The sequence below is a fragment of the Mercenaria mercenaria genome, chromosome 18 (genome assembly GCF_021730395.1).
Source record: "Mercenaria mercenaria strain notata chromosome 18, MADL_Memer_1, whole genome shotgun sequence".
Taxonomy (NCBI): Eukaryota; Metazoa; Mollusca; class Bivalvia; order Venerida; family Veneridae; genus Mercenaria; species Mercenaria mercenaria.
The window spans coordinates 38139490-38154577 of NC_069378.1; the positions used below are offsets into that span (position 1 = coordinate 38139490).

At 34.1% G+C, this 15088-nt stretch overlaps 1 protein-coding gene across 1 annotated transcript; it reads right to left on the reverse strand.

Moving 5' to 3' along the window:
• Positions 1-2775: 2775 nt before the first annotated feature.
• Positions 2776-14567, reverse strand: LOC123538626 (uncharacterized). Its single transcript, XM_045322847.2, has 3 exons — positions 14163-14567; positions 7080-7215; positions 2776-4021 (listed from the first exon to the last, which is right to left on the reverse strand). The coding sequence occupies exons 1-3, from the start codon at positions 14476-14478 to the stop codon at positions 3853-3855; spliced, it is 621 nt and encodes a 206-aa protein (XP_045178782.1). The 5' UTR covers positions 14479-14567; the 3' UTR covers positions 2776-3852.
• Between the last annotated feature and the right edge of the window lie 521 nt (positions 14568-15088).

The window sequence follows — 15088 nt, forward strand, 5'->3', positions numbered from 1 at the left end:
CTAAAAATCAGTGATAGTTTTCTATATCCGGGCGATGTTTTTTCTGTTTTTTTTTATTCATGAGTCAGGTAAACATCAGGTTATGCAATGTATATAATTAGTGTCATGTAATGTTTCCCCATCGATTCCTTTCGTTTCATCTTGGGCGCTGTTTGGCGGTTTCTGGTCGACCAGATATAGAAAACTGATTTTAGTCTCTTTTATACGGAATCCAGTTGGGGCCATTTATAATGTCGCCGTCGCGTTTGCGGGGTCGACACACGACAACACGAAGTGACATAGCGACATTACGAAGTGACACCCGACAATCGCAAACGACGGCGACAATCCCAAACGACAATGTCGCGGTATCCACTTTGAAATGTCGCCTTTCAAAAGCATGATATATCGCGATGTCACTTCGCGTTGTCGAGCGTCGTATCGCATTGTCGCTATGTCACTTCGTATTGTCGCGATGTCACTTCGCGTTGTCGTGTGTCGACCCTGCAAACGCGACGGCGACATTTTCAAACGACATGCGATAATCACAAACGACGCTCGACAACGCGAAGCGACATTTTCCAGATGTCGTATCGTATGACGCGTGTCGCGGGTTTGGGTGAGGGTCGACGCGCGACAATTCCAAACGATACACGACACGCGAAGTGACACTCGACAATACGAAGCGACATTTTCATAATGTCGTATCGCATGTCGCCCGTCTACCGGTGAAAGGGTAAAATAAAAGGCTGTATTTCGGTACTTTTCTGTACGTAAAATGTCCATGTTTTCATTAACTTCAAATTCGTGATTCGACCCCGCAAACGCGACGGCGACATTATAAATGGCCCCAACAGGATTCCGTACTTTTACTTTTTTAGTATTTTAATAATAAATACCCTTTATTTCTATACAGAGTGATACTTCAGTAACCTTTGGGGAAACACTAGGACATAAACATATTTTATATATGTATAAAATGTTTTATGTACTTGTTTCTTATTCTGTTCTGTATATATGTTTCAACTATGACTCCGCCGGACAATTTTCCAGGAGATTTCAGTTGAAAATCCAGGAGATTTCATCGACCAGCATTTTTTTTTGAAATTTTTGGACGAATATAAAACTGCAAAACAGATTAGATCTAAATCATTTTCCTTTCTGACTTGATTAACTGATTTGGGCAATGTTTTCAGGGGCTAAAATTGCATTTTAAAACATTTTAACCCATATCATGCTGAACAAGATTGATTCTGCGACCAGTGTAGATCATCCGTGCAATCTGATCATGATCTGCACTGTCCGCCATTTAGTCAGTATTTTTTTGTAAGCACCCCATTTAACAGTTAATGGTACTGTCCAAAATGAAAGATGGACAAGTTCATTATAGAAATTTAGCAACAAAAAATTATTGATTTTTTTTTTTCAATTATTATCATTTGATTGTCTTTTAATAAGCAGAGGAATTGGATGAAATTTACTGGCGAGTCTCTTTTATGTGAATAATCTGCAGGTCCTTTTAACACTCCTAGATTTTAAGCTCATGAGCAGTAGCTAACATAGATTGGAAATAAACCTATTTTACCATTTTAAATTTATATCGAAAAGTGCTTTTCACTCATAAAAATAAAATACAAAATCATAGCAGTAAAAAAAAATGTTTAAACCTGTCTTTAGTTAATTCTGTCATCAGTATTATTGATTGCCATCACTCCAATAAAGGTTGGCTCTTTTGTCTTTAGTTAATTCTGTCATCAGTATTATTGATTGCCATCACTCCAATAAAGGTTGGCTCTTTTATCTATTCATATGTATTCCTAAATATATTTTCCCATCTAAATCTTCCATAAACAAGCTCCTGTCTTATCATATTAATGCAAAGATCACCACTCGCAATCTAAAAATAGCACAATACACACCTGTTTCCAGAATGTCATCAGTGCATGACCTTGTTAAACTTTTATCGATAGAGTAATAAATTACGTCTGGCACGGTGTGTAATTAGGGATTTAGTTTGATACATGAAACCATTAGCTTTGAATTTTGGATTACCGGGAGAAATAATTGATTTTCGTATGTTCGGGAGATGGACCGAAAATCCGTGAACCTCACGGACGATCCGGGAGACTTGACATGTATGGACTCATAGATCAACGAAGGGGTCTATGTTAATCCTATCATAAATAAGAGCCAATGAGAATCATTTCTTTATGTCACATGGTTATATGAACCAATCGCTAGCTGGCGGTTTCTGGTCGCCCGGATATAGAAAACTATCACTGATTTTTAGTCTCTTTTACTTTTATGGTATTTTAATAATAGATATCCTTTATTCAATTCAAAAATATTTTTCTTTAACCTAAGTTTGTCGAGATGGAAGGTCAATATTGCTGAAAAATAAGTTATTGCCCATAATCATCAGTTATAATGCGCATTAGTTGAAGTATCTTATTTGAGCAAGGCAGTTGCGGATGTACAAAGATATACATATATTTTGCTTTGTCATGCAGTGGTTATTTATTAAAATACAGACTCATATTGACCGAATAGATTGAAATGTGATATAACTTTAACGTAGTTTATATTGTGCGGTCATGTCCTTTTGCCCTACGTAGAGTGCGCATGTGCGAAAATTTACTTCCGTTGCTAAGGATCGTGTCAAATGTAAATCCGTTTATCGCTTTCAAGTTTGTTCAGATGGATAGGCTTCATCGCTTTTAGGGGTTGCAAGACCTTAAACAGAACTTATTTAGATCAGTTTTATTTTATGAACCGTATCAATGAAAAAAGCACATATTTCAGAAATAGCTGTTTTATTAAAAGGAATTTAACTGTAACTGTATTTTAAGAATATTTCTAAATTAAAACAACAGGTTCATACAAATGATATGGTTGTCTAGCAACTTGTGGTACAATTGAACATTTTGAAAACACCAAATTGCCATATACATTTTTCATAACTTATCCATATTAATATCAAAAGGCAATATAGCCGAGCTGTCTTTTGGAAGGTAAAAATTTTCTTCTAAAATGTTTTCGTAAGTGAGAGGCTAACGCTGATTTATATTTCAGATTCAGTTCGTTGTCAACATCTCTACAACAATGGAAATCAGGCAGATTGATGTCAATGATTTTTACAAAAGATAACTGTATGTATTAACTTTTTACCACGTATAAGGTAACATTTAAAACTTCAGTTTATGTAGGTAATTTAAAGTCAGACTGGAACACTATGAAAACTTTTTTTTCCATATGTAACACAGCGGACACAATGTACTTACATGTGCATGCGTGTATTATTTTGCAGGTCAGGCACTGCTAATGACTTTTCCAAAGGCTTTCATTAAAAAATGACTCTGTCACATACCCCAAAATTGAGGAATGACAATCTAAATGTGATTCTTCTAATATGGTAATTTTATAAAGACTTATTTTTTTTTACAATTTCTCTTCAAACACAAGCACCCCCTTTCTTGAATTGCATATACAGGTAAAATGCACACTATTCAAAAGTAACAATTAAATAGTCATGCATTCACTTAGACACTTGTAAAATATTCCAAATTTCACAGCAAACTTTGTATTGTAATCATTACCTTTTTATTCAACCAGCTTATGTCTCGTTGACTTTTATGATTTATTCAACAAATCCATAGCAGTATCTGACCTGTATGCAAAAAATAAGCTCGAGAATACATTTAGTGGAGAACGAACGATATCAGGATATGAAACGTTAAAACAATGCCACTTGGATCACTTGGTCAAATCCAAGGTAAAACGTTTCTGTGTGAAACGTATCTAACTGTGTACCATCGTGAATACGAAGCCAACATGTATAGTATAAACACCAACATACAAATAAAATTAAAAAAATTATACAGTGAAGGCGCAATATGCAGCTCCATATTGTGTATCATAAACTCTTTGACCGTTGGAATTAAATATCTTGCACGTGTGAAGTCCAGGAGTTTGCTGATGCTCGCATGTTGAGTCTTCATGATGCAGCACAAATCGTGCTGATCTGTCACTCAGCCAACCGCAGCTGTAATTAGAAACACATTATCATGCAATCTCTTGAATATTTCTTTCACGCATATTGTGCACATAACTGATTGATTAATAAACGGAAGAGCAGGGCATGCAATATTTGCTACTGTATTTCAATAATTACGAGGGGCGTTCAATAAATAATGTTACTCCGTGTGTAGTTCCGTAACCGGTGCTTATTTTTGAATGCGGTTTTCAGCACATTATAGAGCAATTTATTGGAAACAAAATGTCGTATGAATGAAAAAATAGGTAGATTCAAAGTAAAGATATAATCATTTGAGTGAGGTGGACCATAGCAAAAATAGTTATAACTAAGCTTTGTCCTGGGCATCCAGGGTCTCAGACAAATAGAATACTTGTAAAATCACAAAATTCTTTCATTTTTTCTACGAGATACAGCAAATTGTGATGAGTTTGAGTATGTTTTGAACTACGTATTGCGTTTTTCATTTTACAAAACAGCTACAATATCTAAAATTGAGGTTGATTCCATCTGGAATGAGTCTCGAGAGTGATTAATCAAAGTTGTAAGACCTTGTTTCTTGTACTCATCATTTTTCGAGTAAAAATATGCACACACCATTTAATACTGTTATCATTTTTTTATTTTGGTTTTCAAATGTTTATGTAAAGATGATAATTTGTTTCAACTGTTTAAACTGAATATTGAACTACAGTTCTAGTTGTTGAATAGTAGAATCAAGGAAATGCATATTACAATCTCAATATTTTGGACATAAAATGGTCCAGTATACCAGAGTACACCTCACTCAAATGTTTATATTTTTACTTTGAATCTACCGATTTTTATCATTCTTGTAACATTTTGTTTGAAATAAATTGCTCAATAAATAACCACCGGTTACTGAACTACATATGGAGTAACATTATTTATTGAACACCCCTCGTAGTATTCTGAATATAAAATGATCATTTCTAGGTCTTAACATCTATATTTGTAAATAGGAAGTTCCGTTTGAATGCATTTAGAAACTTGAAAATTATCATGAATACTTTAAAGATGATAAGTATAAATGTGCATATAGATAAGTTATCGTCAATCTGATATGTCACGTGCCGAACAATATTCAATATGATAAGTTAAGTTGCCATAACCCAAGGAAGGAATTTAGCAAGTGATATCTGTACTCGCTCGGTCATAATTGAAAACTGTTGACTTATTTCGACTTTTTGAAATTATGCGAAGACAGAAGTTTGTAAGTAGTGAAAATAGTTAAAAAACGTATACTGACTATATTGATATACAAATAAATGCAATAAATAATGTAATAAACATCCAAAAAATCAACGTCTTGAAGAAGAGAGAGAATGTTTAATAGAATTTTAATAAAAACATTACAAAACCCTGCAACACTTCAGAATTTCTAAAAGAAACTTTTCTGTCCTGTTAACTTCATATGTACTCGAAATTAGGGAGCTCCAAGTTCAGCCTTTTTGTTGAAGTACTGAGTAGCTGCTAGTAGACAAGAAATCATTCAGTCATAATAAACAGTATTTTTCAACAAAATGGGCATAGTGTGCAAAATACATACCCAGTTGCATTACTTTCTGAACACCTCTCGTGTATATTTAATGAAGATAATGCTCATCAGTGGATCGAAAGGGATGTCCTAGAAAAATACTACCATCAGATGCTGTATCATATTATGAAAGTTACAAATGGGTGAATATGTGGTACATAAATAGCCATCATATTGAAATATACTTAAAGGTAAGGGGTAACTCGTGGTTGGGATATAACATTCTGTAAATTGTTTGGAACGCTTACTTTTCACCAAATCTCAAATAAGTGTAGATATCTTTTGGTAGAGGGCCTGGTGATGTCACTGATTCATGTTTTGGTCAAAGTTTTATAGAACAGATTAAAATCACTATCAACGAAACGACAGCTTTTGGTGTATAGACTCCTATGTTGAGGATCACCTAAGACAATTTCCCCACTCGACAAGAGTTTTGCTATTCATCTTCTAATAATCTTCTTATGTTGCTACTTTTTGTTTCTTAGTTTTCTCATACATAACCTATCCAAGACTACAACACTACGATATTCTAACGCACCCACGACTATAAAACTACGATATTCTAACACATCCACCACTACAACACTACGATATTCTAACACAACCACCACTACAACAATACGATATTCTAACACAGCCACCACTACAACGTTACGATATTCTAACACAGCCACCACTACAACACTACGATATTCTACCATACTCACAACTATAACACTACGATATTCTACCACACCCACCACTACAACACTACGCTATTCTAACACATCCATCACTACAACACTACGATATTCTAACACACCCACCACTACAACACTACGCTATTCTAACACACCCACCACTACAACAATACGATATTCTAACACACCCACCACTACAACACTACGATATTCTAACACACCCACCACTACAACACTACGATATTCTAACACACCCACCACTACAACACTACGATCTTCTACCACACACACCACTACAACACTACGGTATTCTAACACACCCACCACTACAACGTTACGATATTCTAACACACCCACCACTACAACACTACGATATTCTACCATACCCACAACTATAACACTACGATATTCTAACACACCCACCACTACAACACTACGCTATTCTAACACACCCACCACTACAACGTTACGATATTCTAACACACCCACCACTACAACACTACGATATTCTACCATACCCACAACTATAACACTACGATATTCTAACACACCCACCACTACAACACTACGCTATTCTAACACACCCACCACTACAACACTACAATATTCTTTAATGCTATGCTATTTTAGATAAGACCTGCTCTCAAAATAGATATCACAATTTCCTGTACTACTTCTTCAATACGATACTGGAGCTGACCGGGTGTTCAAAAATGATGGTAAATTTCAAAGTGATACACTTTTAACAAATGTTACAGTAAAAGCTTGATACAAACTTGGTTAAAAGATAATGTTAGGAAAACAGTTATGTTACAATCCTGATACAAACCAACAAAGATGAAATCCCTCCTGTCTTGCATTAGAAAGCTCTCTGTATGTTGCTAAGCGACCACCCAGTAAGCGACAAAGTTGAGCTGCCTCTTCAAACATCATTTGACTTAAATCAGTACTCTGTGCTGCAGACACTGCCATTAGAATTAAATATAATATCAAATCCACGAAAGCCAAATAGATTCGCCAAGTAAAAAGTATGTGTTATGATCATGTAATTACGAGATATTTCCTCGAGATAAACGGTTGTATTTGGGTGGAGGGGGGTGGGGGGGGGGGGGGGCGGCTCTGCCAAGTAAAAGCATTTCCAGTGTTTAAAATTTTTGTCTGATTGCCTTTTGCATTCGATGGATCGATGGCTTAGAAAAAGATAAGAACACTAATGGTCAGAGACCACCAATTCAAAAAAGTACAGGGAACTTACTGGGAATGAAGTAAGTGTATACCTGGGAATAAAGTAACGTCTGTGCGTTCTGATTGGTCAGTCATGTAAACAAACCCAGGAAGTGATTATTTTTTCAAAATTGATATTTTTTCACTGCATTTACAGTATTTTATTATACATTTTGACAAAATTTGCTACATTTTATGTGTATTTAAAAAAGTTTTATCAAACGAATTTCTCCCGCCATGTCAATGATGTAAACAGGGGGTCATCTCATTCACACTAAAATTACTTAAATAAAGTATCACTATTCATATGTTTTTCGTCCGATATTTTGGTAGAACTAAGATAGTTCTTGAAAAACTTGTAATTAGATATACATGTTTCGATGTATGGAAGGCCGTACACGCCATAATGTTACAATGTAAGTCTATGGGAAAACAATTGGTGGTCTCTAACCTATAGACGATGGTATGATTTGACAAACAGTGCCGATTTCAACCCATCACAATTTATTAAACCAGTTTGGCTCATAATCATGCAGATATTGTCATCAAAAGTATTTCCCAGCCCAGTACGAAATATAAATGATCTGTCACGAATGGCTTATGAAAATTTCAGATGGTGTCAATGCTTTTCACTGAAGTTATGGCTGTTTAGTTTTTAAGACAAGGCGTTTAACTTCAACAAAAATGATAGACCCAAAGCACATAGACAAAAATGACGACGAAAGGCACAACAAAATCTTGGAGATTCAGAATTGGAAAGTAGGGATATATATACAGATCCTAGGATTCCAGAACTGGCGGTTATGTTGTGACCGCCAGTTTAATGTATCCTTACCATCACTTATTCATGTTGTGACCGCCAGTTTAATATATCCTGACCATAACTTATTTATGTTGTGACCGCCAGTTTAATATATCCTGACCATTACCTATTTATGTTGTGACCGCCAGTTTAATATATCCTGACCATCACCTATTTATGTTGTGACCGCCAGTTTAATATATCCTTACCATCACTTATTTATGTTGTGACCGCCAGTTTAATATATACTGACCATCACTTATTTATGTCGTAACCGCCAGTTTGATATATCCTTTACTACCTGTTGTGTATGTTATTGTAACAGGCCCGGTACAAACCTTTATCTTTTAGACTTCAACTGAGTAAATGACCTGCACGGATGACATACATATTTTATATTACACCGGCTAATGTTCTATTATTTGACTTTAGTAAATGTCGTCTGCTGATACGATGCACTTGATTTGAACGCGCACCGCTAATAACCAATCATTATCACTTGTATGTCATCTTGTGCATGGTTGGTCAATTGCACTTACGGAAACTTACGAAGTGTTGTTTTGTAATGCTTTGCTTAGATACTGTTGCTGCGACCAATGAAACAATTGTTAGATCTTTTTACGCGGTAAAATGTGCATAAAATGTGTAAACGATGATTGTTCGAGAGGGTTCTTTCTCTCGCTGCACAAGCGTCGAGTTCCCTCACTTGCTAACGTTAACATGTAGGATTTATACATTGTTAATATGTACATTGTATATTAGTTGGGATAAGACACAGGTTGAATATTAAATGTAATATCTACTTTTGAATTGTTGATTTACTTTAAGGTCTGAACTTTATTCCCGAGTCGGATTCGAACCCCGTACTCGTATTTCTCTTACCAACTGATCTTGTCCCCTAAACCTCGGCTTAGGAAGGCGGTGCCCGTTACATTATAAATCACGACTGATATATTATATTCTTCCAGACTACAAATTACTTACATCGAATGACGTAACAGTGTAGTGATCACGAGGTACTAATTTAGTAGGCAACCAGTTACTTACGTGATGGTCAAGAGTTATATGTGTATTTCACGATATCATTAATTATATTTTTCTATCACAAAATACATTTAAAACACAGTGTAGAAACAGTGAACAACCAAAACGGAAATAGCGATGTGATTATACGACATACACAGTACCTAGGTTAAAACGCCGCTATTGTTTTCATTTATTTTTACCGTTCAAGGGAGTTTACAAGAATTTATCTGTAAGTACTAATCCCCAGCGATAACGTGGTTCCCGCCGAAACGCGAGGACGAGTCTAATTCATGATAACTGATGAAATAACCATTCATAATGCTTGCACATTACTTGACAAATAAATATTAGTATTTCTTTCATTTCAAATACACACTACGTATATGGCAACATAGCTCAGTTGGGTAAAATGCAGATAATAATTGGGTTCGAGCAGATCGTTTAGTGGGTTCGAATCCTCACGAGGGTTGTTTTTTTTCAGATATTTCTCCTTTTTGTTTTCCGTATTTTTGTTTCTTTCTTTGATGAACGCCACTTTCGGTGTATGTGCGTGCGTCCGTACGATTTTGTCCGGACCATAACTTTGACATGTATGGACCAATCTTGTTTATATTTTGCATTAATGTTTAACTCAATTAGAAGAAGTGTCATGCGCAAACCCCATGTTCCTATCTCAAAGGTCAAATTAAAGTTTGGCCGGAGCATTTCTTCTTCATGCATGGTAGGATTTTGATGTAACTTGGCATGAAAGTTTACCATTATAAGACGGAGTGTCATGCGTAAGAAGTAGGTCCCAAGGTCAAGGTCACAGTTAGAGGTCAAAGGTGCTGGTGGGTTCGACATTCTGCCCGTTGGCATACTTGTATTTGTATATATGTCTTTATATAAGACACTAACTATTATTATGTTCATTATTTGCATGGCTTAGTGCATGCATTTAATAATATCATCTTTGTTATGTAATACACTATTCCGATCTGCCATCTCGCCTTTAGATACCTCTGTCGTGTTGTCACAGAGCTCATGAAGGAATCTTAATTTTTATTCAAAAGTGAAATAAAAATTTAAAAAAATAAATGTTGATACTGAGTTTCGAACCCACACGGCAAAACATCTGTTGAACATGGACTGTATGCTTTACCAGTGAGCTAATTCTTAACTGGTACAAAACCTCGAAATATTTAGATTGTAACATGTTAGTAAAATGTTGAATTCCCTATGTTCCATTTTAATCTATTTAAAGTCATGTTTGTAAATATCAAGTTATCGTTGGGGCATAGTAGTCATTAGTTTATATATACTGAATAGATAATTCGTTTTAGATTTCATCAGTGTGTTAAGTACCGTCGTTATGTTACCGTAATCAAAAGCAATCACCAATTTCTGTTGAAACTTCAGAAAGTGTCACACGAATAAACAGAGTTTTCCCTTCCAGTTGATAAAGGACGTGTACAAGATTCATATTAAATAAGTGCAGCATTGTCAATACATTGTTCTCGTACTCATTTGTTACTAGGTATTTGTCATATCTGTAGTCAAGTTTCATTTTCACATTGAACGATTTATTGAAAACTGCCCATAATGAAGTGAACGATTTGTTGCGATTTTAAAAAAAATATATAGCGAATAACTGGGAGTGATAATAGTAATTCTTTTTCATTTAACTGTTGAAACTGGAGAAATTTTGTGGACAATGCCAATGGTATTGGACCAGAAAGAAATTTAAAACATTTACATGCTGTTTTATCAAATACAAATGCACAAACAATAACTAAGTTGTGCAATATTTGTAATTTGGCAGCTGTTTGGTTTTAGTGCCAGTTGTGTATAGTTTGGATATACATAGTTATAGTTTACTCAATATATAAGAACAAAATCGCAATTAGATTCTTCGGCCGGCTAGTTCACTTTTCTGTTGTTCCATACAATCTAACCGGTAATAACAATTCCATCAACTGGCGACTGACTCCTTTCTGAGTTTTGAAATGTGTAAACTTTCTGTGCTTTAAGTCCATAATCTTTGTTATGAGACAGTATTTTATGTGTTTGTCATCTACTTGTTTTGGGGTGAGGGCTTAGTTGCTTTCTTTCTCTTCCTGTGTTAGTATTTTTATCAAATGGCGAAAACATACCCTGTAAACATTGGCCCCACCTCATTTTCATGTAATAGTCTTCAATATGAGTGGTATTACAACATATAGATTGTACTTCATGCTTAGCATTTTGAAAATTTAAGTCATTTTAAAACACTTTCTCATCTTTTTTCTATTTCTCAGGTTAAAATTAAGCAGCTTAATTTTTCTCGAGTGGTATTAGTTTGGACTGCTTAACTTGCCAAAGCCTTATTTTTCTTAGTTTAAACATATTTTATTCCCAGTAATACATATACAGATTAAATACATACATCGTAGTTTGAACAAGAAAAGTACGGAAGGATAAGAATTAAATACACAGTGTTGTGGAATTCTTCTCCTTATTTTTTTTCGGGTGTCATTAATTTGGACTGTTTAACTTGCCTTTGCCTCTGTATTCGTTTGATAAGCACCAGTATTAGTTGGTACTTTTTTCAAGGGTGTCTCTAATTTACTAGCGAATTTTGTTATTTTTATAGTTGTTTTTTTTCATTAATTGGTATTATCATTCTATTAATTGCTTTTGTTAACTTCTTTTGGGATTACTTGGAAATCTTTTGTGAATTAAACTGTCTTATTTTTAACGTTGTCGTGTGTTTCAATTTTATTCTATGTTTTCGTCAGTTTTGAATCAAGTTGTGTTTAACTATGTTTTCAAAGTCTGGTGTCGTTTCTTTGCAATAATAATACGTGTATTGCTTCACTGTACCTAAAACAGACAGAAATCAGAATTTAATCGTAATTAATAATAACAATATGCCGTTCAGTATAGACAAAATCGTATCAAAAATTTTGCAGTAAGTAGTAAAACTTGTGTGTAAGAATCAAAATAAGTCGTTCACTATCAATTCAATAGGGCGTACAATACAATGCAATACAAAGCACCACGAACTTGTGTTTTAAACGAAAAATCAGGGATGAATTAAGGCTGAAATCGTGATCAATGCAAAAGAAAATATACGAAATTCTTATAATGTGACATGCATTCAGAAAATTTGCCTTATTATTTTTTTTTTTATAAAACTCATTCATTTTTGGTATGCACCATCTAAACATTCACCCTTTAATAAACTGATTTCACCTTACCTACCGCTCATGTAAGTCATTCTGGACTTATATTGACTGGGAACACTTGAAACATGCCTTTCGAAAAACATCTCAAGGAATAAACATACCTTTATTTGGTAATTATTCAAATAACAATCGAAAATGTTAGACCACGTTTATCATATTTCAAAAAATGGTTGAAATCACATCGCTATTTCCGTTTTTGTTGTTCAATCGTTTCTACACTGTATTTAGAATAAAGCAAAATGATTTATTATATTTTTTTTGAAATCTTAAAATCAGTTTTATTTTTTTACCATGAATTCAAATTAAAGATATTCTTATTCTATTTTATGATCTCAATAAAGATGTTTATCATTGAAAGAATATTTTGTATAAAACTACAGACATTTTTATCTTGGTAATGTTGAATAATAAAAAGTACAAAAATGATATCATTATGTACGAATTGTTGATTTCAATAACCCATTTTAGAATATCATAAAATCACACACATTCGGAGAAATGCAACATTGATATCATTATGTGTATTTTCAGATATCAAGATTTCAAAAATGACCTTAAGATATCATCAAATCAAATCAATATATCCAAAAAATAATTTGATGCTATATCAGATATTTTCAATTCAGAAAATACATTTAGTTATATCTATTATTGTAATTAGTAGTACCATTAGATATATTATATTTCAAGATATCACTAAAGGTATTTCATGATGTCATGAAATGAAAAAAGGGTTTATCAATCGGGGATGTTTTTTAACAAACTCGCATAAGCGAAAACATAAAATTTTGAAAAATACACAGATTCAAATATGTTCTTACAAGCAAGATACTTTTTCACGTGTTTTTGCCAGTGCTTGCATTTCGGGGCGTAAGATTATTCTCGTGCTGTAATTTATGAACAAATGCGTAAATTCATACGCCTTTCGAAAAAGATAGTGCCTAAAAGAAAAGTATAACTTTATATTACTTCTTCTATTATTTGAAGAATACGGTATGCAAAAAAAAAAAAAAAAAAAAAAAAAGAAAAGAATGAATTACTGGCGCATGGAAATATCTGGCTCCATGGTAACTGTTTTATTCTAACTAGACTGGGCCTCGTTACCACCCGAGGAAGATATTTCAATCCACACTTTCAGCCAATGAAATATTCTTTTATTCTTTCTATGAAGGATTCACAAATATCAGTAATCAAATTAAACACTAATTACCAGTTACAGCAAAACAAAAAAAAAAATAAAAAAAAAACACACACACACAGATCTAATCCATATCAGTTACTGCGTGTGATCCAAATATGTTTGTTTTTATTAAAGGCATCAAAGACACATTGTTTTATCTTTACTTAAATCATAAAGGATGCTAGCTATTTTGACCAAGAAGATTGTAAACAGTGGCATATTTTCTGGCGATTACTCTATTTGTACTTTTGATACCCGGATAACAGAAAATATGTTTTGGACTTACTATGACACCACTTGTCTCAGGCTGTAAATAGACATCAGGTTATTCAATTAATTGTACTTGCATTGGGCTATTGTTCTTCATGAAATCAAACATTTTGTCAATTAATGATTTCTACAAATAGTGAATTAATACTCAAAAGAGAATGTAAATGAAAGAAGTGCGCACAGTTGAAAATATAAATAACTTACATTTCATCCGTTGACTTATCCACAACCTTGGACCAACTGCATTGTTAAGCATGGGAATAATGGTGCTGTTTTGCTGCATGTAGTGGCGGCACTCCTTCGTGTCCTCATTGAAACCTACAGCCTGACAACTAATACACCTGCTCAAACAGTCCAGTCGTGACACGGTTCTCACTTCAGTGCGGACCTCGTCCCCCGCAATGGCGGCGTTTCCAGGGCAATGAAAATATTGCCATTTAAAATTTTCAGATCCTATCAAAGTAACAGACAAATAATAAGCAAAGCTCAATTGCAGAAGTAAAGGCGTGTTCATTTTCATAGATATTCTATGTGACTGAGAACTCGAAGTCGCTCGAAAGGTTTCAATCTAAAAACTGGAAAGTAAGGTTTGTATTGAACAAAGATCAAAATGAATTAATTTCATGCCCGAGCTCACTGGATAAAGATGTCGATACGTGATTATCTTGTGCCCTTACCATCAACTGTTAACCAATGTTCCAAGAGATACATTATTTCAATACATTTTAATTAAGAAATTGTTTGTCAGCCAGATAAAAACATGACAGAACACTGATTTATAACAATAGACGCTCGCTTCTATCATCTAACTTCATGACGATGTTTATACAGGTCTAAAATATACAAAGATGCACTCCTGATGAAAATCACCCTTGCAATTTATCAAGATAACGTCATAATGCTATCAAACACATTGTAAAACGACCATTGACACAGCGCAAGCGTTTTACTTTCATAATCATTTATGACTAACACAACAGTATGATCAGACTGTTATCAGTTGTTCTGGTCCTTTAAAATAAAAGGTAAATCATTTCTAATAGTTTCTTAAAAATTGTACAATATCTTTCATCTTTGATTCTATCGTATTGATAAGAGCCTGAAGAAAGAAACCAACATCAGTAGAATGC

Excerpts from the sequence above, each read along its gene's own strand:
- LOC123538626 (XM_045322847.2), bottom strand. The coding sequence starts at position 14,478 with ATGAAAATGAACACGCCTTTACTTCTGCAATTGAGCTTTGCTTATTAT. Across the intron at positions 7,216-14,162 it reads GATAAGTCAACGGATGAAAT|TGTCTGCAGCACAGAGTACT; the intron begins GTAAGTTATTTA and ends TTCTAATGGCAG. Across the intron at positions 4,022-7,079 it reads GAGGGATTTCATCTTTGTTG|CTGCGGTTGGCTGAGTGACA; the intron begins GTTTGTATCAGG and ends TTCTAATTACAG.